We start from the raw sequence: 26,245 nt of genomic DNA, 5'->3' as shown, positions 1-26,245 counted from the left end.
GAGACAAAGCGTCGGGAACAATGTGGTCTTTGCCTTTCCGATGGGAGACGGAAAATTTAAATTGTTGCAGTCTAAAAACCCATCGTGCCAGTCTACCCGATATATTTTGCTGGCGCATAAGCCATAGCAAACTAGAATGGTCGGTAACCACTTCAAATTCCTGGAGTTCCAAATAACATCGGAACTTTTCGATGGCTAATATGACTGCTAGGCATTCACGCTCGGTAACACTATAGTTTCGCTGCGCACGGTTTAATTTTTTTGACATGAAAGCTATCGGTTGTTCTTCATTATCTTCAGACATCTGTACTAAAACGGCGCCAATGCCAAAATCACTAGCGTCACAATGTAAGAAAAATTTCTTCTTAAAGTCAGCATTTTTTAAAACCGGCGAGGATGTTAGCACTGTTTTTAAGTTGTCCATTGCGGTCTGTGCTTCAGGGGTCCACTCAAACTTTTTCTTTGTCGATAATACGTCCGTTATGGGGCAAGTGAGATCGGAAAAGTTGCATATAAACCGACGATACCAACCGCAAACTCCTAGAAATCCTCGAACTTGCTTCAAGTTTTTTGGCGGCGGCCAATTTACAATACAAGCTACTTTTTCCGGATCTGTGCAAATACCTCCGCTACCAATCACGTAACCAAGATAATTGATACTTGTTACACAGAATTGACTTTTCGAAATATTTAAAGTCAAGTTGGCTTTTCTAAACTGCTCAGCGATGCGAACCAATACCGCCAGATGTGAACTGAAATCTTCGGACACAATACACAGATCATCTAAATATCCAAACACGCAATAGCGCAGGTCAGAAGGAATTATCTCGTCCATTAACCGACACATGGTAGAAGGCGCGTTACAAAGGCCAAAGGGCATGACCTTAAACTGATATAGCGGTCTTCCGGGGACCGTAAAAGCAGTGAGAGGCTTTGAATCCTCGGAAAGTTCTATTTGCCAATAGGCGTCTTTCAAATCTAGTTTGGAAATTATATTCGCCTTAGGTAGCCGCGAAAAAATGCCATCGATGCTCGGCAAAGGATAAGCATCTTTTTTTGTGGCGTCATTCAGTCTTCGAGCATCCAGACAAAGGCGAACCTTGTTGGGCTTAAGGACGAGTCGCATAGGCGAGCTCCAGGCGCTTACCGACGGCTCAATAACTCCAAGCTGCAACATGCGATCAATTTCTGCATATAACAACTTTTCTACGGCCGGACTTACAGGATAGAATCTTTGTTTCACTGGACGTGCGTCTCCTATATCTATACGGTGTTGGATCAATGTTGTGCGGCCTAATCTATCAACAGCGTTGGGGAACAACTGCTTTACTACGTGCAGCTGTTGCGTTTGCTGGCTATCTAAAGGGTATGCAATCGACTCTGTTTCCTGCTCTTTTTCCATTGATTTTAGTTCTACAGAATTTATAATGCTTGGTGCGAGCTCAAAGGCTCTCCAAAAATCATGACCCAAAATTAGATTTTGGTTTATAGAAGGAATCACATACAGTTTCAAGGACTTGGTAGCCGATTTATACTGCATTTTAACTTCAAGCATTCCGATGACTTTCTGACTATGGCCATCTGCTGTTCTGACATGCGATTTAATAGGCTTAAATTCCGGCATTACGGTAAAATCTTGTTGCGCAAGCGTAGAACCTATGCAGCTAATATTCGCGCCTGTATCCAATAGACCAAGCTCGGTAAAGGTTAAAAACGACACTTCGGCATAGCTGCGCATATCGGTGGGATTGCAAAAAACGGTCGAAACTAAAAGCTTGCTATGTTGCTTGATTTTTGAATAATAATTTTTCAAGCGCTGCGTACGCTGAGAAATACGGGGTTTTTCTTCATAAAAAATCTTATTTCGGACATGCAAATAATTAGCTAACCGTTCATGATACGGTAAAAATCGTAATTTAATAGTTTTAGCTATTTCTAAATTGTTGGAATGTGACTTTAAAGTCGGTGTAGGGACCAAGCTTTTGCTTCGGTCCACAGTTACAAAGTTCGTATGGGAATTAATTAGATTTTTGGGGGCATCCGACTGCTGCTGGATGCACCCTTCTGTTGGTTTTCCGAAGCTTTACGGATACAGTTTTGGCACTGGGGCTTATAAATGTTGGGTGCCCCGCATCCGTAACAAAATATACGGCGGTCAGCAAGGCAATTTTCCCACAGATGCCCTTGCTCTTCGCAGTTCCAACATTTAAAGTTGGTATGACATCTACGAATTGCTGCGATGTCAAAGTTTGTATCTTCTGAATTTTCTACCTCCGGTTCATTAAAAGACTCTTCTAGTCCATATACTTGGCGACGGCCAATAGTTCTGGATTTATTCATACCATCAGTGCGACAACTGAGCTCATGAACTAAATTCTCGTTCATTTGGACCAATCTACGTAGATGGCCAACTGAACTTATTGGCTGGTATAGCAGTTTATGTCGGGTTTCGGGTAATAAATTATTTTTTAAAATTTCGATTAACTCCTCCTCGTCAATTTTAATTGCAAATTTATCGATCAGTGACGCTACAGCGTCATGGAACGACACAAATGATTCCCCAGGGTTTTGCTTTCTAGCTCTTACCAGTTCTTTGCTCATAAAATCGGACCGATAATCTTTGTACTGATGGCGAAGTGCAGTACAAAATTCAGTCCAGACTATGTGGTCTACCTGCTTGTGGTACCGCCAGTACCAGTCACGGGCTTTGCCTAAAAATAGCACATGTAAGTGCTTACAGAGACCCATAAAGTCGCTGTCCAAAGTTTCATCAGTCAATGTTTTGACTCTATACAGAAATTCTTCTACCCCTAATCCTTCGGTAGACCCATCAAAATGAAGATTCCATTTTTGCATGGTGTCAGCAATTTTCCCATTTCGGAATGACGAACTACTAGGCGACACCTGGATCGGGGTTGGCAACACTCTTGGAAAGGGTGGTGCTTGTATTTGCAGTGATGACATAACGCGAGTAATTGATTGTTCGATCATCTCCTGAATTATCCTATAGTCCACTCCCAGATTTTGGCGGGTATAATTGGACTGAGTGGGTCTTCCTCTTCTTCTTACACCAGGAGCTGGTCGTGCAGGAGCGATTTCAGGTGGATTCGTGCTATTGCTAGCGTCGAGTCCTGATTGTGGTACATCACTAACATCTAATAACCTTGCTGTTGGATTCTCGCCACTCTGGGTCGGACCAGGATTAAGAGATTTTGCTAGACTGCGCGTTACCGTTCTCCCTATGTTAGTAGGTGGAGGTGGGGCAGATTGTTTTCCTCTCGGCGAGCAATCTCCAACAACTAATTTAATTGAGGCTGGATCAATCACAGCACTACAACTGGGACATTTAGCATGGTTTACCAACCAACCTTCCAAGCAAAGTTTGTGGAAAACATGCCTACAAGGGGTGCAATAGCAAGACTGTGTATTGTCCATTACTAACTGGCATAGAACACAGTGGTTATCAGCGGTCTCTGACGACGGCTGTACATTTTGTGGGCTGCGTAAAGGCAACATGCTTCATTCATATTTTCCTGATTCGTGACATTGGTTTGGTAATATAATAAAGTAGAAGTTATTTGTTTTTTTTTTTTTTTTTTTTTTTTTTTTTTTTTTTTTTTTAATTACGAAATATAATCGCCTCAATGAAAGTAGGTAATTTATCTGGTTTATTGAAACTACTATAGAAAGCGGTTTGTAATATTCAACATTTTAATCTAATCAGAAATGTTCGGCAAGGATATGCAAAGCAGCATATGGCCAAGTTCCGGGCAACATTCTAACTATCTTTGATAGTATCGTTAATACAAAACCATTCAATCTAACTTTATAACTTTTGGCTCCACGAAGACTGAGATTTACTTAACCATCAACAAGCTATCAAGTAGCAATCAGTACTGATATCTTAGCAAAATATGCAGTATTCTAAAATTGCATTTGAAAGTATTTCTACCTAAGCAAACCTAATCTGTTGTTTCTCCAAAATTATAAGAAAGAAAACGAGCAAATGTATGGGACCGATTGTATAGCTGGTGTTAATAACTATAGTCGTGTTTATATATAGGCACTCAACAATATAGTAAGGTCAGATTCTCGGCATAATTCAAGCTCTGAATTGTAAGCATCGTAGTCCTAATTACTATCTTGTATACTACCAGTATCTGCGCATGCGGAAGATAGACTAAACCAGTCACATCGACGTCAGCGTGCGTGGACAATAATATAAAGACTCATTTTTTTTTTTTTTTTTTTTTTTTTTTGCCGAATACACTTTAGTTCAATTTACGAATGTCATTTTTTTCTTACCTAGCTATATTCTATAATTATTAAAATGCACTTTAGCGAAATTTGGAGAGTTTCTTTTTGATCAATAAGAAAAAAAATATTAACTGAATAGTTTATAAAATGAATTATTTTTGAAGAATCTTTGAGACATTGTAAAAATATTAACGGACTAGTTTTAGTTACTGAATTATTGTTGAATCATTAATGCCACTTGTAATAAGATGCAGATTATCTAACGGAAGGATTCAGTTTCATTGAATAATGCTTTTGTTTATAATAAATATTAATTACGGATTTTGATTATGAATTGCTAAGTTTTCTTTCCTGGTGACATGGTGATATAATGTAGTAGAAGAATGTTTTTTTTGGGATCTTCAAAACCTTAAACGCTGAAGATCATGGTTGGGAGGGTATCGAACGCGAGAGTCAGCTTACATCCAAGACTTCGCCTCTTCGGAATATATATGCCCTAATGAAAGCTATCACCATTGTATTGGCACTTTAAGTGCTCGTTAAGTTATGCCTGTTTGAGATTTTGTTTCTGCGGAGTATCGGTCTCCAATTTAGATTCTGTAGGGATCCTAAAATAAAATTGTGTATGCAGGTCGAGACATGGCAAAAAGAACCCCCCCACCCGAAAGAGCTAGGGAACAAGAGGATCCCGCCCTGCCATGCTAACTCAACCACGAGGGGCCTCGGTGACTACTTCCCGAATTATTTTGTGAAGATTGGCTGCCAACCGCCGTCACCGTTGCTACCCGATATGTATTGCTAGAGTAGCTTCACCACAGTACATGCTACATAAATTTTTGGCGCCCAACGTGGGGCTTTAAATTGTTTTGATTATATTATTATGGCACAGGAGGGTTTTTAAATTGTGAGTACTAAGAAGATACTCTCCGAAAATAAGTGGGAAAAAAAATATAAAAAAAATTCTGAAATGACTTTGGACTCTACAAGAAGGGGGATAGATTTATACTAGTATTCCTTTCTATATATATAAAGCTATGTATATAGATGTCAATTTTTCTTTTTCACTGCACTTGCACGCGGTTTTTTGAGGGCCTAATAAATGCACTTTTCACAAACTTTTGGAAGTCTCTCACAAGATTTAGTTAACAATTTTTTTTACTAAAAACATTTAACAGCAATTTTCATGCATCTGCACGCTCCGGCCAACTTAATTGGCGATGTCATCTGGGCTTCTGATCAGCGGCGCGTCAATGGGGCCCAGAAGGCTACTGCCTCTTCCGGATTCCAAACTGTGGAAACGGCGCCTGCCCTTGCTGGCATGAGCAAGGGTATGGCAGCTGATCCGCCGTTGAGGCTGACGTCTATTTAATGGGGGCAGAAATGTCATTGCCGTCCCAAGAAATTACAGTGCCGTCCAATTGGCACACGTGGCGGCTGCCTCAAAATAAGTGGGTTTTTCTGTCAGAGACGGCGGCGGCAAGATTTATTCCTCCAAAAATTACTTTCGGCAGGCAAGCAAGAACTGGTTAAAACTGTGACCAGATCTTGGCACAAAGAAATATATGCCGGTGAGGTGCTGGTGGCCGGGTGGCGGAGCGAAAGGTTATCATCAAATGAACAAAAAAATTTATTTCGCCAATCGGTTACTTTTAGGGTTTTTCTTTTTATTTTTTTGTTGTTTTTGGTTCAATTTAGTTGGAATTTAAATTAAACGAATTAAACGACTGATGCCCGAACTTGTTGCTTTTAGATTAATATTTTGGTGGGGCTATGTCCGCACCGCCGTAGCCAGACCTTCGATGGTAAAGTAACTTTTGAAAAAAAAAAGGGTTATATCCGGGACCTGCAGGCTTATATAGGGTCTCAGAGCTTTTTTCTTTCCCGGATTAGAGGGAAGATAGCTGCGCTGCCAACGTGCACGCAGGCGGTTTATAGCAGCGGCTGACTCATTCGCAGCTGACCATGACAGACAAAAGCTGATCGCTATAGCGTCGTTACACAAACGCAAGCTGTTAGGATCGCTTATGCGGTTTAATTTAAATAGGAAAACTGCGACCATTACAGGCTACAGTTTACTTCAACCCAAAATTAACAGCTAACGAATTTGGTTAGATGCAATGTTTGGGATACAAGCTATTATGCTTTACGGCCAAGAAGTATGTTATTTTACTTATTTTGCATTGCTACTTTGGCTAAGGAGTTGCCTTACTGTTGAAAATAATTTGGAATTTCGAGGTTCTGACCGACTTGGTTCATTATAATTAGTATAGAAAGTAGTCTTGGGCCAACTTGTTAAAGAAGACTGTAATTTTTTTTAGAGCTTGACCTAGCATATCTTAAAGTCGAATGCTTTGAACCCTTCTTCTCATATTTGCACTCCGTTTACTTTGCTTTAACCAACCACGGACCGAGCCAACATTCAGTTGTTATTATTGTTTGTTGGCGTAATTCCAAAAGAAAATTATTTTGTCGGCCCTTCTACGGAGTTGAACTTATCCAGCCGTGTTCTGTGTCCAGTCTGGGTTGACTCGTTCATTCATTCGTCTCTGTCGCATTTCCCTTGCGACTTGCCCCTTTTCTAATTTAGTTTTTCTCATTTACACGTAAACTTGGAAGTTTTGATGTTATGAATCGTCTTCTCGTTTTCCTTTCCTTTCACAATTTCTTGCGCTGCTGTTGCTATCATTATTCCAGTTCTTGTTGTTATTGTTGTCTTGCTTTGCCTCGCCTCTATCTGTCCCTTTGGATAAACCATAATTACTTCCTTGAACGCTGCGTTTTTCCTGTCTACTATCCCACTCATAAGTTTTCAACTTGATGTTGATTTCCTTTTTTTTTTTGTTTCGTTCCTTTTTGTTTTTTGTCGTTGTTTTATTTGGTCTAGTACGCTCTGGTCGCTGGCAAGAGTCACTTGACAGTCAGTTCGTTTAGTTTTCAAGTGCCACGCCCCCTTTGCGAAATGCCCACAGCGCCTCGAATTAAGATGCCCCATTCTGCTGGCTGCCAAAGTTGGCGGATGAATATTAATTTAATGAGCTGCCGGAGTGGCCACAAAACTGCATTTGCATTTGCATTTGGATTTGCATTCGCATTTGTTGTTAATTAAATTTGTGTGCAAAGAAAAGAACTGAATATTAAAAAAAAAAGTATATTAAAGTGCCATCGGATAAACAAAGCCCGCAGGTCATCAAAAAAAAATAAAAATGAGCAGGGGGAGAATATGCTGTTGCGCTGAATGAAATTAAAAAAGGTGCCAACGCGGGCGGGCTGCCTATCACAATTTAATGGTCGTGAAGGCGTGGCTGAAAAGAGCAACAGTGTTGTCTACGGCCTTTGTCTTGCCTTCTGCTTAATATGTGTGTGTGCGTCTGTATGTGTGTGTGTGTATGTGTGTGTGTGTGTGTGTGTGTGGATGTGTGTGGGGTTGTGTGTGGTGGGCGAAGTCCACCTACGTAAGGCTGTTTGTCTGCCCTTTTTTATAGCTGTCACCTTTCGGAAATAATCATATATGTGTCAGTGGGGGACAGCACTTCGCTTCGTTTGCTTTAGCTTTTCTAGTTTTTCGCCAGCTATCTATTTTTCTTTGCGCATAAAGCACTTGCACACACACACACTCGCACTCGCACACACACACACACACACACACACACACATACCTACACACAATGCAGGCGTAGAGAAAAAAATAGTAGTAGCTGCCCGAGCGCATTTGGTTTTTCGTACGCTCTGGTTTTTACGCTCTAATTACGACTTCTACGAGCAGCCCCGCCGACCGCTTTTCGCAGCGTGTCCTGCCTTACACAAACACACCCATACACACACACATACACCTTGCACCCTCTGCTCGGCTGTGCCCCGCAGTAACTGTTTTTATTCCCGGCTGGCGTGGCTCGTGTGCAATTGCCATGGCGCTCAGTCTAAACAAGGCTCACTTGCCTGCTGCTTTCAATTTGCAATGGCGGCTGTCATTTCAGCTCAATAGCAGCCGCCACCCACAACCACCCCCGGGCATGCCCATTGCCTCGCGCCGCCCATCATTCACCCATAGTTGGTCGAATACGAACTGCGTTTTTAAATCGCTTCAGGTTGCGTTTTAAATTCTGCGTGCATCGTTTCATTTCAGACATTTATTCCGCATTCTTCTTTCGATATATCAATAATTGAGCTAATTAAATGTATCATTTGCTGTTTGTTGAACGTTATTGATAACATTTAATTATGGCTTTTTTAACAAGTGCCAAAGTCGCACGAACATGGAATTAAATTTTCTCTTTTTGTAATTGGAGTATTTTCAGCGCATTTTGATGAATTTTTCATGGTAACAAAGCTATTTTGATTTGATTTTTAGCTTGTAAAATACAAGCTGTAAAATAGTTAATTTATGTAAAATAATTGAAACTTATACATATTTTTTCATGAGATTTAAATACATAGCTCAAATGCCACATAGTTTATTCAGAACCAAAAGCTGCAAAGCAAATTTAAAGCACAGTTTCACAGAGTAATTTTCCAACTTTGGGCAGCTAATTTGATAGAAACAACACAAAAACAATGTTGCAGCATAACGCAGTTAAGCCATTTATTAATTTAATAACAATTAAGCTTTAATTAAAGCTTATGAAAACCTTAAATTTACAGTGCAGCACCCAAACTCACATTTTCCAGCCCAGAAAACCCGAAACCAACAACAAAATAAAACCAAAAACAAGCTAAAGCTGTTGCAGTCGGGTACTACGAACTATTAAATACTCTATCACGGTTCAATATTAGTTTAAAATACGCTACTTGGCATCCGATTAGCCAAATTACTTTCAGATCAATCTTAAGAGAAGTTCAAATGTGGTCTAAAAGTAAAGAACCTTGGCCACACTCTAAGACTGTAGAAGAAATGCATCTTCATGCTTATCTGATGCATATATATATGAGTATATAAGTATATTTGAAGTTTCAAGTCTGATGCATAATATACCCTGCTCGCTGAGTGGCAGAGTATTACAAAATAGAGCAACACTTGCCGGCAAAACCGTATGATGAAATACATACTTAGTTAAGTTTTAAACATTTGTTAATTAGTGCGTTGATTCTTTGGCCTCGGCAAACTGTTGGCCAACTTAAAGCCACATGCATTTCCGCAGCTCTCTCCCTCGGTTCTCGCACGAGGAAGTTATTTTGCTGCGAAACAATGAACGAGCGATGCAACTTTCTTTTCAAATTCGTTATTTTTTTTTTTGGTAAAATAAAGTTTATAATTACCATAAAATGTAGTGCTCGATTTTCTGCGGTTGCCCAGCACCGAACTTCCTTTTAACTGGCCATGGCAAATAGTGTGGGCGTGACTTCCCCCGTCACAAAACTAATACCAAAAAAAGGGGTGGGAGGGTGTATTACATAGATGTGGCAAGAATTTATGGCAAGAAATATGAGCAAAGCCGACTTCCAACGTCATAAAGCACGCACACATGTCGCCAGTCCTGGCAGTTGTCCACGTTCCAGCTGCCTCCTGCCAACCCCGCTGCCCCTTGTTGCACCCTGCAGCTGCTTTTGTCTTTGTTTTGGAGCAAACGTGCGAATATTTTTGCAACTTTCGGTCGCAAGTTGCACAGGATATGGCCAGGCATACGGTCATATGGCCAGCTAAAGCCAGCTAGGCGCTAAGGCCTGACACTAGGTGTTACCCAGTTTGGGTACTGCTACCCCCCTTCCTGGTGCCCTACTGTATGGGTAGCTGGCAGCAAATGCGCTTTTGGTTTTTGATTTGTTTTTGGTTTTGCCTATTTGGGTTTTGCATGCTGAAATATGCTTTATGCGTCTGGCATGTGGGCGTGGCATTGCCACAACTGCTGCCAAATTCAATTCAATTGTCAACAGCCATAGCAGCAGCAGCCGGGAAAAAAGGCAAATGGGCATCACACACACACGCACACATACGAACACACGTTTAGCTGTGGCCACAAGGACAAACAGGCGGCAGTTTTTGGTTTTAGGCTTAGCTTGTTTCACGCACAACCTGCGTCCCTGCCTCTCGTTATATAATGTGGCATCATTTTGTGGTCAGCATTTATGCAGGACATGTGCATACACTCACACTACACACGCACACGTACAGCTACACAACGTGCACGAAGCGTACAATTTGCAGGCCTTTTGTTGACATTTTGCACCCTTGCACCACCCACTTTATGCGGTCACCCGCACTCACATTTGACTTTTTGTGAGTGGAAGCAATGTGGGGAGTGCATTTAATGCACCAGCAATGGCTGAAGCGGCAACAAAGTCAAAAGTCCTGCCATGAGGTCAGCTGAGCTGCAGTTCATTTAAAATTTCACGTTGCGCATACGCTACGTTGTACGTGGTGCACCGCAAACTTAAAGTTTAACTTTACTTTTTGTTTAATTTTCTTTAACTTACAGCCAAAAGCTGTCCCTGTCTTTGTTGCTGTTATTGCTGCAACTGCTGTCTGTTGCACATACAGCACAATGGCTATAGTTGCGAGGGGGGAAGCGGGTGCGGCTGCTGTGTTAATTGATCGTTATTGTCTTTGGCTGGGCGAGAAAGAATGTGGAGCGACCGGTTGACTTATCGAAGGACGAGGCCATTAGCAGCAACAAAACTGATACCAAGCAGCGCTTTTTGCTGGGGCGTTATTATTATTTCAGTCATTGTTGCCTACGCTTGTTGCTGCTGCTGCCGCTGTGTGTGTGTATGTGGGTGTGTGTGTGTGTGTATGTGTGTGGTTATTACTGCGTTGTAGTTGTTGTTGTTTGTGGTTTGCGGTTGCTGTGGTTTTGCTATTTGCGGCATCTTTGGCTTGTCATGCGATGCTGACGCTGACGACGATGACGATGACAACAATAGCAAAATGTATTTTTTAATTGTACTCTCGGGTAAACATATATCACAGCAACGCACAGCAACAAAACGCACCATGAACTCAACTCAACTCATCTCAACTGAACTGAACTCAACTCAACTCGGGCAGCCAAACTGAGGAAGCGGAAATGACAGTACGACAATGGCGACAACAAGAACGGCAATGGCAATGCCAGCTACAGGATCTAGGAGCCCGAACAACTTCAACTACAGTTTGCCTACTTGAGAGAGCCTGTGGCTGTGCAGCTCACAAATGTGCGCACGGGGAGCCATACACGAGTGACGCTTAATGAAAGCGCAACAGACAACCACAACACACACACAGACACACACCCACACAGACACACACCCACACAGACACACACTTATGCACACACACAGTGCAGAAGCAAAAGCACTGGACCAGAGCAAAGCGCAGAGGGCAGTGAGACAAAAAAATAGAAACCGCACAGAAACAAGCAGCAACAACATAGCAATAATAAAATTGCTGTTAAGTGGGGAATTGAGATGACAGTCTAAATTGCGAGGCCGCCCGTAACATAGATACGGGGGGGCTGCTAAAAAAAACTATAGGTCACAGCCAACAACCATCTAAGTTACTAACCACTTTCAAAGAAAACGCCAACATACTGATTCGAGTCGAGTTTTTGCGTCGCATAAATGAGTGTTTTTTACAGTAAAACAAACAATAAGCGGCTATCAGGAACATGCTGCAGATTGAATACCTTTGTAGATATATGAGTCCATACAAAAGCTATGTTTCCCACCGTTTAAATAATATATGGGGTTACACTAATGTATGATTTCCATATAGGAGCTATATAATTTGGTCCGCGCAATTATAAACAGGCTTCCAGATAGGTTGGAAGATAAGATACCTTGCAAGAAGATTATTCCATACAAAAACTTGTTCCTCGCACAAAGCTATGTATTATACAAGTCCAATATTAATAGGATTTAACTCATATGAAGGGCAGTGAAGCTTGTAAAAGCCAAGCTTAGTCTAGAATTATTGAAAAAACTCATCATTGCAGAGTCTGGTTAAGATATCTTGCAAGCCAGAAGAAGATTGTTCCATACAAAAACCTATTTTTCCAAAGATTTTTTCCTTAGAGCTATTGAGTGAGACTTAGCTAATAAATAGGGAGCGCTTTTAAGTGCCGAGATTAGTCTAGATATCTTGAAAAACATCAAAGTTGCTTAGACAAAAATATAAATTTAACCGATTATTTTCATGGCAGCTATATGACATAGTAGTCGGATTTCATGTTTAACCTGCAACCAAGTATATTAACGGAGCTTAAAGTTAAGTTATGTGACGATTGTCTTAATACAGAGTTTATTTTAACTGGACTGTTGATATTGATCAACAATATATATGTTATTCAGGCGACATCTCCAGCGAAAATCGATAACATCGATAGCAATCATATCACGTTGATTTACATTGCAAGTGCATGCAATTACAAGGCAATTAACATTGCCATTTAACCATGAAGCGCAAACAATACGACCACGATTAATGTGTGAACACACACAGACGCACACACACACACATCCATCACGTTCAGCCATTTATTTATGTTGCTACATTATTTGTGCATGCGTATGTGTGTGTGCGTTCAGGCAAGCTCAAGCTGTTGTCTATTTTGGATAGTTGTCCTTTTGTTTTTGACCGTAAATAATTACAATATTCACTTGCCAAATGTTTTGACTGTCAATTGTGTTTGTCAAATGACGCCTACAACCCTTCACCTAGCCTTATTAATTGTACCATTTCTTGTTGTCCGCCTGGGCATACATATTATGACACTTACCCAACGCTGATGCAATTGTTATAAAACTAATGCAGCCCTATTGAGGAGCTCAACTGCTTGTTGCACGTATTGTTTGTGAGCTTGTGCGCACATTAAGTGCAGTAATTAAATCGTAATACCATTTATTGTTCTTGCTGCTCGTTAAACTGGCAATGGCAATCGAAAGGCCTGTAGCTAAGCCTCTTTAGTTGATTTAGCTTTTTATGTTGTTAATGTTGGGCAACATTTGGCTTAAAATCATCAATTTTGTTGCAATACGTCAAGAAAGCAACTACTTAGAGAAACCTACTTGACTGGGTCGAAGAGTGCTTGATCAAACTAGCTGGCAAAGGAATTATACATCCGTATACTAATGATGATAAGGTTCCTGAGAACAGTTTCAATTTGTGCGAAGAGTTGGTTGGGCAAGCTGCATTCGCTAGTCTCAGCTTTTCACTTGCTCTAGTACTACATGGTAAGCCACATTGGCCAGTCTCAACTATTCATTCCCTCTCCTTTCGGCTTAAGCTCTTGGTATTAACCTTCTCGCTGTATGGTAAGCTGCATTCGCTAGCATCAGCTTTTCACTTGCTCTTCCTTTAGTTATTACTCGCTACTTCAATCTCACCTACTAATCGCTGCTTTTCACTCGCTCTTCTTCTAGCTAATACTGATTAGTCTAACATAATCGCTGATTAGTCTCACGCTCTAATTAATTACTAATTAAAAATTGTTCACTTCCACCTCAATTCTTGATTTGAGGCTTCCATTTTACTCTTAAGAACACTTTCAAGTACGTGCAGCACGTCCATCAAATATTGCATATAGCATATGATTGTTGCATTAGGCACACGCATTACGTATACGCCGTTTGGGCCCGGTTGAGTTTGTTAAATCAAATACACCAAATATGATTTATTTCACGTAAAATAAACAATACCGAGCTCAACAACGTCACAAAAGCTAGCAAGTAGCATGCTCTAGCACACACACACACACACACACACAACGCGCTTACGCAGACACCTTTGTAAGCCGGCAAACAAATACATTTACATATGTGCATTGTTTATATGTGTGTGTGAGTGCTGCTGCTGCTACTGCTGCTGCTGTTTATGTGTACACATTCATTAAAATGTCGAACATCGAAAGTGCCCATTCAGGTTGTTGTTGCCACGGCTACGCCCACTGTATCCGCCACTGCAACGGCAGCTGCATCTGCAAATAATTGTCAGCTTACATGAGCTGAATGGAGCACACAGCACCAACAGCAGAAACAATAACAATAGCAACAACAACAATAACAACAGCAACAGCAACTGCAAAAGTGAAAAAAAAGTCTAGCAACCAAAATGAAACAATCACGTGCTCCATGAAATCTATGGAAGCGTGTATAAATGCACGTGAAAGTGGGATTGCAATGGCACTGGCAATGCTAACGAAGGGTGGTTGGATTGGGCAAAGCAGGCTAAACTAGGAAGGGTATCCTGCTACCGCTCCTCTGCGCCGTCCTGCTGATGCGGATGGGATGCGCTGCGGCGGAAGTCAAACGTTATTTGTAATGAAAACAGGGGCATGTGTTGCATATGTGTGCGTGCGTGTGTGTGGCTAACGATGCCAAAGTATCTCTGACGGTGTGTTTGTGTGTGTGTGTGTCAAAGTTGGTGCATTGCCAACGCACTTCAGCAGGTCAAAGCGAACGACCGGGTTGGAGCTGAAGTGTGGAGAGCAGGGCTCAGAGATATTTGAATTGCGTCAACGAAAAATGCTGCTGCACATGACGCGTGATTTATGTATTTTCGTCAAATGGCAGCAACCGCAGCAGCAACAAAAACATCAACGACAACAACAACAGCAACAACAACACAAGCAAAAGTTGCTGTGACGCTGCCATGAAATGCTAATGATGCCATGCCAGAGATGCTTTCATAACCGTCACGAGTGCGACACTGCCGCATCCTTGCCCCACAATCCACACACACACACATACGAACACACTCCGTTAATATATGCATGTATGTGTCTGCTCATGTCTAATGTCTGTCGTTTTTCTGTGTTTTCCTTCTTTTTTTCCATTTGCAGGATCACAAGCTGAAGCACATGGCTGAGCTGCAGCAATCAGTTGTCACCGATCAGGAGACGCGCCATCAAATTCAGGCACAGATTTTGCAATGGGAGGAAAACCTTGAGCGCCTGCACTGTGAACAGTTCCGACTGCGCTGCTATATGGCCTCGCTCCAGAGCGGCGAGCTGCCCAATCCAAAGGTGAGTTATGCGTACGATTATAACACCCAGCCCCACAACCCTCTCAAGCGCCAAATGGCAAAATGGCAATTGCCGCAATTTGTTTTACCTAACGGAAGCCACAGAAAGTTCACATAACGTGGCTGAGATTGCGTCAATTTGAATTACTTAGCTCCTGCTGCTGACACTCATGCTGATGCTGATGCTGATGCTGATGCTGATGCTGATGGTTCTGGAGCTGCTCTCGTCTCTGTGGTGATAAACTGCGTACCTGAAACTGCTATTCAATGCAAAGTAGTTGTCAAGTGCACAGGATAACAGCAGTCTCTAGGGGGCCAGTAACAGGTGGTACTTGAAACTGAAGGAATAGCAAAAAGAGTTAGAAGTCTATTTAAATCTGATATATTATAAATGCAAAGTGAAGCTAGAGAGTTAAGTCTAGGCAAAACTTGACAACTGGTTCAGTTTAAATTAAATTAAGGGAATTTTAAGTCTTTAAAGACGGACTTGGGATGAATTTCAGGCTTTAAATACAGTCAACTCACGTTCGGTGTACAAGAAACCATATTAAAGACAGACTCAGAGAGTTAGAGAGATTCGAAAGAAGATGGTCATGATTCCAGTAACATTCACATTAATTTTAAGCTGACTTTCGTAATTGCATGTAAATAAAACTAAATATCTAACAAACTATCGCACCCACCTTTAATATTCCTGTAATCAACCACAAGACTTGTAATCTTCTTAAAGCTCACACAATACAACAAGACAGAAGTTGAATAAAAATCACCCAGACCGTAAAATAGAGCGCACTTGTGAAGAATTCGAAACCAGCCATAACGAAGCTTAAAACACAACTCCAGCCACAAAAAGGGCACAGATTATAGCTCTTAGCACAGAGTTTGGGGCCCCGTTGTCTATAATTGGTTTTACCTACTTATATTTAGAGCGGCGGCAACATTGGGCCGAAATTTCGATTGCTCGGACTAGTTGAGAATCCGAAACGTGTACTGTTAATCTGCATAACACAATTTAAGCGCCTTAAATGAGCTGCAGCTTAAAGGGTCAAAGGGCACTCTTGGGGGTAACTTCCAGAGGCAGCACAGGCAACTCGAACTTTGCACTGCATTAAAAAGATTTGCGAGGCCAACCCAACGTAACCCAACGTGATGGGTGACGAAAAGGGTTGCAAGTTAATTGCGCTTTTTATGGCTTGTAGAGAGCACTGGAGAGGGGGATGGGGGGTGTAAAGGGAAAAGGGAAAAGGGGGGCTAGCAGCCAGCAAATGCAGTGCTTTCAACTCAACTACTCGCATAAAGAGCAACCACATTTATTATTAATAACCGCAAAACCCAAACAACTTCAACAGCACCACTTACACGAGAAAGTGCATGCACCGGAGGCTATTTACACAGCACACTCGCAAGCCAAGCATACACACACACACACACACACACACACACACACACACACGCACACACACACACACACGCACAAACACACGCACAAACACTCAGCCAGTTAATGTACTTTGTGTGGTTGTCGGTATGTATTATGAAATTAATTATGTCATATCAGTCAGGTTGACCAAAATGAATCAGTTGCCCAGTAAACGATTTTCCACTTGCTTCTGGCAATTCATCAGATCGCGAGCAGGAGTAGCTAAACATCCCATTTTCAATGGTCCTTGTGGTTTTTCTTGCTTCCGATAACTTTTCATTTACACTCAGCTCTTGCACTTACAACTTATCCGACAAATTTATGGGCTGTATTTTTCTATAGATTATCTAAAATAGTATTATGTGTAACTTTTTATTTTTTTCTACTGCAGTCACTGCTTACACACGTGTCGCGGCCGACGAAGAACACTTTAAATAAATTGGGAGTTTTTACGGTCTCGTCGTTCCATGCCTTCATTTGCGCCCGGTCGCCGTCGCTGCTCAATAATCTGTTGGCTGGACGTGGTGCCACCAAGCGACGACCCCCGATGCTGTCTCGCTCCAATAGCGGCTCCAGTCGCCGCTCCATGCAGGTAAGTTATATATAAAATTGAGCCCACGGCTCGTATACGTAATAAAAGTATATCAATTTTTTGAAACGATTTTATGACGCCTCTGTCTGCTCATTTTTATTGCGTGTGCGTGTGTTTATATGTATGAGTGTGTGTGGGCATGCTTAAATAATTGAATTGTATTTAAGGCAGCGGAAACGGCATTAAAAGCCAAATTGAGCGCTAATGCGCATCCGAACGGCAGAGCTGAATGTGTCACCAGCGTTCCACACAGACTTCTCTAATGTATTTCCACGCTGACCGCTGTCGCGTATTTTTAACATATTGTTGTCCTTCCTTTTTTTTTTTGGTGGTGGTCTGCGCTTCTTTTATAATTTAAATTTAATGGCCATCAGGAATTACAAAAACAAATTTATGAAGCTACCGGAAAAAAACGCCCAATTTTTGTTTTGCTTGGCTGGAAGATTCTTTAGATAGCCATTAGGCAAATGGCAGCAGCAGCGGCAGCAGCAGCAGCAGCGGCAAAAACTAATCCAAAGTTCTGAAAATATTTGCATAAGTTACGTAGTTTGCTTTTCCAAAAGCCAGTTTAATCTCGATAAAGGCAAACACACAAATCACAAATATGTGAAACACTTACAATTTACATTTCACAAATGCAGCTCTTCAACTAAATGCTTTTTATTTGCACTTCATCCCATTCAATAGTCAAATACTCTTTGTATTGAAATTTGGAATTTTAGGTATTTCGTTTATTAGAAGCCAACCACACAAATAGCAATGAAAATAATTGAAATATGCAAAAATAGTATCAAATGCAATGCAATTTGTGCTTAGCCATAAGATTATCACAGCCGCAAATTGCATGAAGTATACGCAGCGTCAAACGCCGGTCATTTTTAAAGGCATTTAAGTGTATTAAACTATAAACTCAATTTGCGGAAATTGATGCTTGAAGTCAAGTTGAAATATGTGTGCATTTTCATACACTGCCAATGGCTATTTTGGCTATGTCATCTAATTTATGGCACACTTAATGCGTGTCTTGTATATTGACAGCAAAATTAAATAGACGACTATGAATGCCAAAAGATAAAGTTGATTTTCCCATTTGCTAAAATACTTGAATTAGTTTGCCATGTTGTTTAGTTCGTTGCATTTATTTAGCAACACGAATTAAGCCCGTTCTTTCAATTTATTATGCGTTTTTTGTTGTTTTATTTATGGACACGTTATGTATTTGATGTTGCTTATTTGATAAACTTCATTTAAAGTTGGCAGTTTTGCATATACTCGCTTTTTTTTTAATATGTGTGGCTTTTCATACACTGCTAGTGGCTATTTTGGCTATGTCATCAAATACGCGTTGCACTTAATGAATGTCATGTACATTGACAACAAATTAAATAGACTATGAATGCCAAAGGGATAATAAAGTCGATATGCTAAAATACTTGAATTAGTTTGACATGTTTTTTAGTTGGTTGCATTTATTTAGCAACACGAATTAAGCGCGTTCTTTCAATTTATTATGCGTTTTTTGTTGTTTTATTTATAGACTCGTTATGTGTTTGATGCTGCTTATTTGATAAACTTCAATTAGAGTTGGCAGTTTTGCATATACTCGTTTTTTTTTTAATGAAATTCATTTCATAAATTCAATTTGTTTCGATTATTGGCAAAATAATCTTGTGCGCAGCACTCGATACACACACACATACACACACACACACACACATATATATATATATACACACACCCCGTGCAGAGGGGCGTGCACACTTCATTTCCAATTAAATTTGCCAACGCTGCACAATTGCAGTCGCCGTTGCCAGTGAAACCAAAAATATTCATGGTAAAAACAAGAACATAAATATATAAATATATATAAAACGTTACTAACGTAAAATGAGACTCTTGGATTTGGCGTTGTAAATGCGGCGCTGAAAATTCATTGAATTTGAAAAATGTGCATTTGATTTGGTTGATATTTTTGCGCAGTCAACTCGATTGAGTATGTGTGCGTGTGCGTGTGCGTGTGTGTGCGTGGCTTTTCATTCTGCCAGCATGTCAGCTGCAATGCAGTTGAAATTGCAATTGAAAATGAAATGAAATCAAATTAAAGGTGTCCGCCAGCGCCGGTGGCAGCGCTCGCAACTGGCAATTATCGAGCAGCGCAAACTCTTTGGAAAATGGCCTTTAAACAATTTTTGTCACGACGCATTTAATTGGCCCATACTAGTTGGCCCGAAGAGAGGTGGCATCACGACGCAAAATTGAATTATGCAACGAAGCGACAACTGAAAATTGACTTGTGCCACACCAACGGCTCAACCTGCGTGCAACTCGTTGTGGCATTAAGCAGCCAAAGTTCATTAATCGACAGTTCAAAGTGCGCCCAGCCACAGGCAACGTGAACTGAAATACAAAATTAAAACAGTTCCTACAAAGTTGCATAATGCTAATGAAAATGAGCGTAGTGCTGGCCAAATGCAGCTGCGATCTAAGAGAAAACTGCGCTGAACTCAATTGAATTGGAAATTATAAAAGTTTGACGTTCATTTGAGACCATAAAATATATATATTCCAGATCAGCTTTAACCGTCAAGTTTAGCTGATTGTAAACGCAAGGCATTCTGTACACTTTTTATATTTTATTTTAAATATTCTCATACGCATGCTATTCAATTTAAAACAAGTCAGAATACTTCAGTCGGGTATAACCGACTGCGAAATACTCAATCAAGCCATACACGATTGTCTGACCAGTTAAATTTGTGTTTTCCCCTTCTATGAAGTTCTTCTTGATCATAGACTGTGGCAGGTATCGATTTTGGAGCTTTGCCGCGCCTTCAATGGATCTAAATATAAAACTCAGCACCATCTGACAGTCGAGCATTGCATAAGCCCAATATACTCCATTTCCTTTTGTAAGCGAGCATGAAAAAAATAAATTGCAATCACAAATTTATTGAATATTTGCCACAGAGATTTTAAAGAGTCTTTTGTATTCCGAATATTTCTTAATTATCAGACATAAAAACAAAAATACTGCGAATTGTTCGCATTTGGTAATTTATCTCCCTCTCCCTCTCTCTCTCTCTCTCTCTCTCTCTCGCTCTGTCTGTTTGTCTCTCTCTCTTTGTGGGAATTTTTAACTTGATTATATTTATAATTTGCAATCTCTGCAGCTGTTGCCTTCGCATTTCACATCACGTTCAAGCCACAACACGAACAACAAAGGACAATATATTACAAATGCCTTCATTTCCTGTATATGAATATAAAGTTGACACCCAAAAATGCAACGCATTGCATATTTATTATTGATTTCGCTGTGTGGCATCAACTGTGCAGCATAATGACTTTGCAAGCGATATATGCCGCAATAAACATATATGCGAATATATATAAATATACGTGCTTATAAGTATGTATATGTATGCAAAAGAAAGATGCCAACGTTGCCCAATTGTTACGTAATGCAAAGATTCCTTTCAGTTGATGCTGCTGCTGCACATGTGGCAAGCCTGACGGATGTGCATGTAAATGTGGCATAGCTGCCGCTGTCGCTGCTGCTGCCTGTTTGTCTCTCTCCCTGTGTATGTATGTGTGTGTGTTTGAGTTTTGTAACTGCCAAACTAATTCAATTGTCGTGCAAGCAGTAAACTGCACACACACCCAACAGTTGATAAGTTAATGTGGTGTGCATGTGTGTGTATGTGTGTACGCATTACACCTGTGTGCGGCTGCCTCGGGGCGCCTGCTGCAGCGGCAATGGCAACGGCAATGCCAGCCAAAGTTATTCAGCCAGCAAAATCCATCGTCGATGGCTGCCAATACAAATGCAATTTTCAGCCGGCAACAACTGGCAGCTGGGCGCCTGATTCGTTTACCAGTTGGCCAAACTGTTCGCTGCAGCACGGCGCCAACTTCAAATCCAGCTGCAGCTTTAGCGTTACCTCCTCCCCTCTGCCTAACCATCTCTCTCACACACACACACACACACACAGAGACGATGATGCCGTTAAGCATTTTAACTGAATTTTCTTCAAAATGGTGTCTGTCAGAGTCCGTTGACTGCCGACTGCCTGCTGGCTGACTGCTGCTGACGTTTTTCATTACACATTTGCTCGGATAGAAATGTGTTTTTGCTATTTTTCAATTTTCACTTCCGTGTGTATGTGCCCCAACAACAACAGCCTTAATGACATTGTGTATGTGCCTGTTTGTGTGTGTGTGTGTGCTCGCCTGGCTCGCCTGTTTATCCAATCGAATTTTCTGCCTTTTTCCAGATGAATTCACGTGACGAGCCGGAAAAAACCTTCAAAGTTGCAATGCCCGACAATGCTTACTCGACAGTTTATCTACGTGACGCGATGTCTGTGGAGGAATTCCTTGCCAGCGCCTGCGCCCGTCGCAACCTCAATCCCATGGAGCACTTTGTGCGCGTCAAGAAGCGACGTGACATGGAGGATCACAATTACTTTGTGCCACATCGCAATGATCTGATTGAAAATTATGTAAGTAACCTATACCAGAAGCCCGCCACAAAGCATGCCCAGGCACACAAACACAGAGACACACGCCTTGTGGGTGTGTGGGTGTGTGTCTGTGTGTGTGGGTGGCAATTTCGATTGAACTTTGAACTTTGCGCATGTGTTTGTTATTTGCTCGAAATTAAGGGCAATTAAGAAGTTAGGTTTTTCTTGTATCGACAAAGGAAACGTGAACCAATTCAAAGGATTAAATACGATTTGTTGCCACAAACGATGTGCAAATGTTTCGGATTTAACAAAGACTTTCGAGCTTTTCTAACTGGCATTAGAATTCAAGTTTAATTACAGTTGCAACTAGAACAAAGCAAAGATTGCATTTGAGTTTAAATACTTTAACAATTGCCTCAAAAAGCACGCAACAATATTATTTCAAATTGGAAACAATTAAACGCAATCAATAACGCAATTATAAATGCAAACGGACGTGTTAAGACACAAAATCCATTTTAATTACACAAATGACACCGTAATCTGAAAAACAATTTAATAACCATTTAAATTAGTGTCAATTTCAATTAATTAAATTGAAAAATTTTATATAATTGTTAATTGTTTGCTAAAAAATTATATTTACTTGCAAGTTCGAAAAGCTTGGCTATTTGATTAATATCAGCTCAGTCTTGTGTAAACCACACACATGTTAGGCCCTCGCAGTTGTCAGCCTTCGAAAATGTGGCCACTTAGCAGACGATTAGTCTAAGGATGCCATTTCTCAAACTTGCCAAGTCAGCCACCACCCGAAGGAAGGAAAGTGCTTCAACAAAACTGCGAACAGAACTCCCTAAAAAAGTTTTTGCTGAACAACAAGCTGTAAATATTGCCAGGTCAAAAGTGCAGCTGTACGAAACTTTTTGGCTGCTCAATAAATTGAGAATTAAAACAACTTTCCGGGGCCAAAATTTATTGGAAGGAGGGAAAAATAAGAAAAAAGGCAACCTTTTTATTTTTAGCTCTTTTGCACTGTGGCTTTTTGGCTAATTTTTGTATTTTGTTTAACCGCAGCTACATAATCACGAATTTGTGGAGGTCTGCATGAAAATACTGTACCAGGTGGAGCTGCAGCGCACCACATTGGAGCAAATGTGGGGCTTCTCGGTGGAAGCGGAGCTGATTGAGAATGCCGAACGGCAGGACGAGCTCTGTTGCTATGTGAGCCGCGTCGAGGACAAAAGTGTCGCCATGCACAATGGTAAGTACTTAAGGGGAATAACACTCAAACTTCTACAGCTGCTTTGCTCAGCTCAATTCAGTGCACTCACTTGCAATTTATGACACAAAATGCCAAATGGCCAATGCCAATGGGCAAACATCATGATTTCCTGTTTCCGGCCAACCAAACAAAAACGTTGCCAGGCCAACTAAGTCTTTGCCAGCCGCAGTTCGCCGACTAAAACAATGTGCGGCCCAATGATGGCAAAGAATATTATCAAGTGGCACGCCCAAGCGTCCTCCCCCCTTCCCATCTCCTCTCACGCCGCTCGCACACTCAATAGTGCTCGGTTGGCATGCGCCTTTTCTGTATAAGAACTGCGCTTCTTTTATATTTAAATGCTTTTCACTTTTATGTCACAAAACTTGAGCAAACTCGCTTTGGTTGCACAGAGGCGAGTCAAGTGGTGCACTGGAGTTGCAGGAGTTGGAATTGAAGCAACTGCAGCCTTTGGAGTGAGCAGCAGTTTGTATAGCAGCTCCTCAGAGCCGGCTACTGCGCCTGCTGCAACTGCTGCATCTTCATAAAAACTCAAAAGTCAGCGCTTGTGACCGAGCAGACATCACGTTGATGATGATGGGTGTGGGTGAATAAAGTGGATGCACCTGTAATGGCAGCCACAGGGCCATAGCGCCCTGTTGAGTCCTTAAAGGGTTTTTGGGCGTCATCTTAGACGTCGTTGCCCGCCCGCCCTTATACCTTGCCAACCTTGTTGTTTTTCTATCACTTAAAATCAACTTAAGTTGGCATTTGCATGCGTCCTGGGCTGGAGCACAGGCGCAGCTAGCGAACTGCAGTCAAGTGCTTGTAGTCGAAATGCCACTCGAGCAGCGCTTTAAATTATGTCGCCTGATGTTGACAGTACCTCACCCCGCCGGTACGCCCCGCCAGGTGTTGGCAGGATAACTGCAACGCTGCACTTGCAAAAGTGATGAACCTGAAAGAAAATTTCGCAGCGGAAACCTCATTAAGCACGTGGAGTGCGAATGTGGCAACCATCGTTGCGACGACAACGACAACGACTATGACGACAACAGCGAATCAAAAGTCCATAAAACAATGTGCACGAAAATCGTTAGTAAAAAGTGAGACATGAACCCGCCCAGCACCCGCAGGCGCCAGGACCTGTCCGCGAATCCTTTAAAAGTTAGCCCTGCCACTGGCGGTTAGTTTATAATTTGCTATAAGTTTTCCTCCCCTTTTTTGTTTGTTTCTAGTTTTTTTTGGTGGCTTGAAACTGCGTTAACAATGCCACTGGACAAGTTTTTGCCAGGGTGTTGAATTTAATGAGCAGCAAATAAAGTGCCGCAGCAAGTGCCAGATTTGCTAATGACTTTACTTGTTTATTTTTCTTACAGTTTTGCAAAATTGCATTTCAATCCAGGTGCAAATTGTTAAATGTAAATGTAAAATTACCCTAAGGCTGTATAGCCATATTTTAAAGAATTTATATTAACCTGCGCCCGAGCAGGAACTTTTGTTGAAATATTTAAAAATATTGTGCTGCATGAAAAATATGACAGCTTTCATTATTATCAGCGCAATATTGTTAACAAAATTGGATTGATAAAATGGCGCCGGGACAGGGAATTGTTTTAATAATTTGCAGTAAATATATGGAAAAATAACTATAAAGTGAAATTATAAGTGCAAAAATAGTCATACATAATATATTTCCCCATACGCAATATAAATACCAAGGCAACCTGAGCAAAGGTGCATACGGCTATAGTTTAAAATATTGTGCTATTATGGAGCATTAAAGAAGACTTAGTAGTAGTTTTCTTAAAATTATGGACCACTTCGAACAGAAACTGATTAAATGGCGGCCAGGCAGGCACTTATTTTTATAATATGCTGCAAATATAATATTTTCGACAAACTTTTTTAAAGACATCATCCACACGCAGGACATAAGTATTAAGCATCGAAACGATCAATAACATATTGCTACAATCTACATGAACACATGCGCACAACACAATGAGAGTGACAATGACAGGATATTATTCAAAGATATCAACAAATATTACATAACACTGCCTAAAATGTTGTTTGAGGGTGTGCCGAATACTGCAATTGAACAACTGCGTGTGGCTGCATAAATTAAGCACTTGAATTTACATGGCCAGTTGGTTGCAACAACTTGAAAGTTGCCGCAAAGTAAGAGTGGGGCACACGTACAATTGATTTAAATGCCTATTAGCAAATGCCAAAGACCAATTTAAGGGCATTTGTTGGTCAGCGCAGGGCAGCTACCAGCCCAATTGTCGCCTTAAACAAAAACAGAGGCAACCACAAATGCAGCAGCAGTAAATGCAAATGCAAATGCTGTGGCAGCCCACTTTTCTTGGGCTAATTGAAACCCCAAAATGTATTTGAGTGCGGGCTGGGGCATTAATGAGCGCGCAAAAGCGTGCCTTAAATCAATACGCGTTGGCTTTAAGTGCAATTTGCCACACACATGCCACATGCCACACGCCACTCTTAACTGGCAACTGGCAGCTCTCGACTGTGACTCAGCGCCTGTTTGCTTGGCTTTTTCCAGTTAACAAACAGACGCAGTCGAGCAGCCATCGAGCGATCCATAATAATGATGGCCACAAATGCAGCAGCAGCAGCAACAACTACTGCTACTAAAGTTGCACCAACTGCTGGCAGCATGTGCACAAAAGTTGCATGCCGCACACTCGAGTGTTGAAAAACAAGCGTGGCAAAGTATTTGGCAAACATGAAATAACAATTTGCTCAAGCCAAGAACAAAGCTGTTGTCAACGCAGCCCCCTACCGCCTCCCAAAAAAAAAGGACAAAGTGCAACAAGGGGAAAAAGAGCAACCGCAAAATAAACAAAATAAATACCAAGTCGAGTAGATATTTGTCTAATGCATATGCTGCCAAAGCCAAAGCCAAATAATCCACACCAAAACGTAACGAAACGTAAACGTAAACGTAACGAATTCCCTGGCAAAAAATAAAAGAATAAGGCAAAATCCATTTGAAATTGTAACAAATGCAAAAATTGTGCATGAGGTGCTGGTGCTGGTGATGCTGCTGCTGCTGCTGCTGCCTGGCAGAAGGTTCAAGGTGCAGCAAACTCTTGCATAAAATACACAACTGTCTGGCAGATAACAACCCACACACTCACACACACATGTGCATATCTGTCGAAGTTGTTGCAGCTGCAACAACACTGATAACGTGCAACAAAACAAAAACGAAGCAGCTGCCTGGTCGAAATAAATGTTGTAGAAAACGCTCACACATACACACACAACACACCCACACACATGAGCTAGA

General features: G+C 41.2%; 1 protein-coding gene and 1 long non-coding RNA gene across 15 annotated transcripts in view; both read left to right on the top strand.

Moving 5' to 3' along the window:
* The window catches only part of LOC115769924, a 103,804-nt gene that overhangs the window by 54,206 nt on the left and 23,353 nt on the right, over positions 1–26,245 (top strand). For all 14 annotated transcript variants that reach the window (XM_030714961.1, XM_030714960.1, XM_030714959.1 and 11 more), the window contains 4 exons: positions 15,006–15,188; positions 16,999–17,199; positions 21,474–21,701; positions 22,740–22,926. In XM_030714961.1, coding sequence (XP_030570821.1) covers positions 15,006–15,188; positions 16,999–17,199; positions 21,474–21,701; positions 22,740–22,926 — 799 coding nt within the window. The remainder of the gene's footprint in view (positions 1–15,005; positions 15,189–16,998; positions 17,200–21,473; positions 21,702–22,739; positions 22,927–26,245) is intronic.
* On the top strand, positions 368–1,845 carry LOC115769927. The gene is made up of 3 exons (XR_004018791.1): positions 368–1,366; positions 1,420–1,628; positions 1,691–1,845. It is a non-coding gene; the product is annotated as an uncharacterized LOC115769927 (long non-coding RNA).

The sequence above is a fragment of the Drosophila novamexicana genome, unplaced genomic scaffold, assembly GCF_003285875.2.
Source record: "Drosophila novamexicana strain 15010-1031.04,08,12 unplaced genomic scaffold, DnovRS2.1 tig00004554-arrow-pilon, whole genome shotgun sequence".
In the NCBI taxonomy this organism is placed as follows: Eukaryota; Metazoa; Arthropoda; class Insecta; order Diptera; family Drosophilidae; genus Drosophila; species Drosophila novamexicana.
Note: the sequence above shows the minus strand (reverse complement) of the source record. Positions and strands in the feature narration are given on the sequence as shown.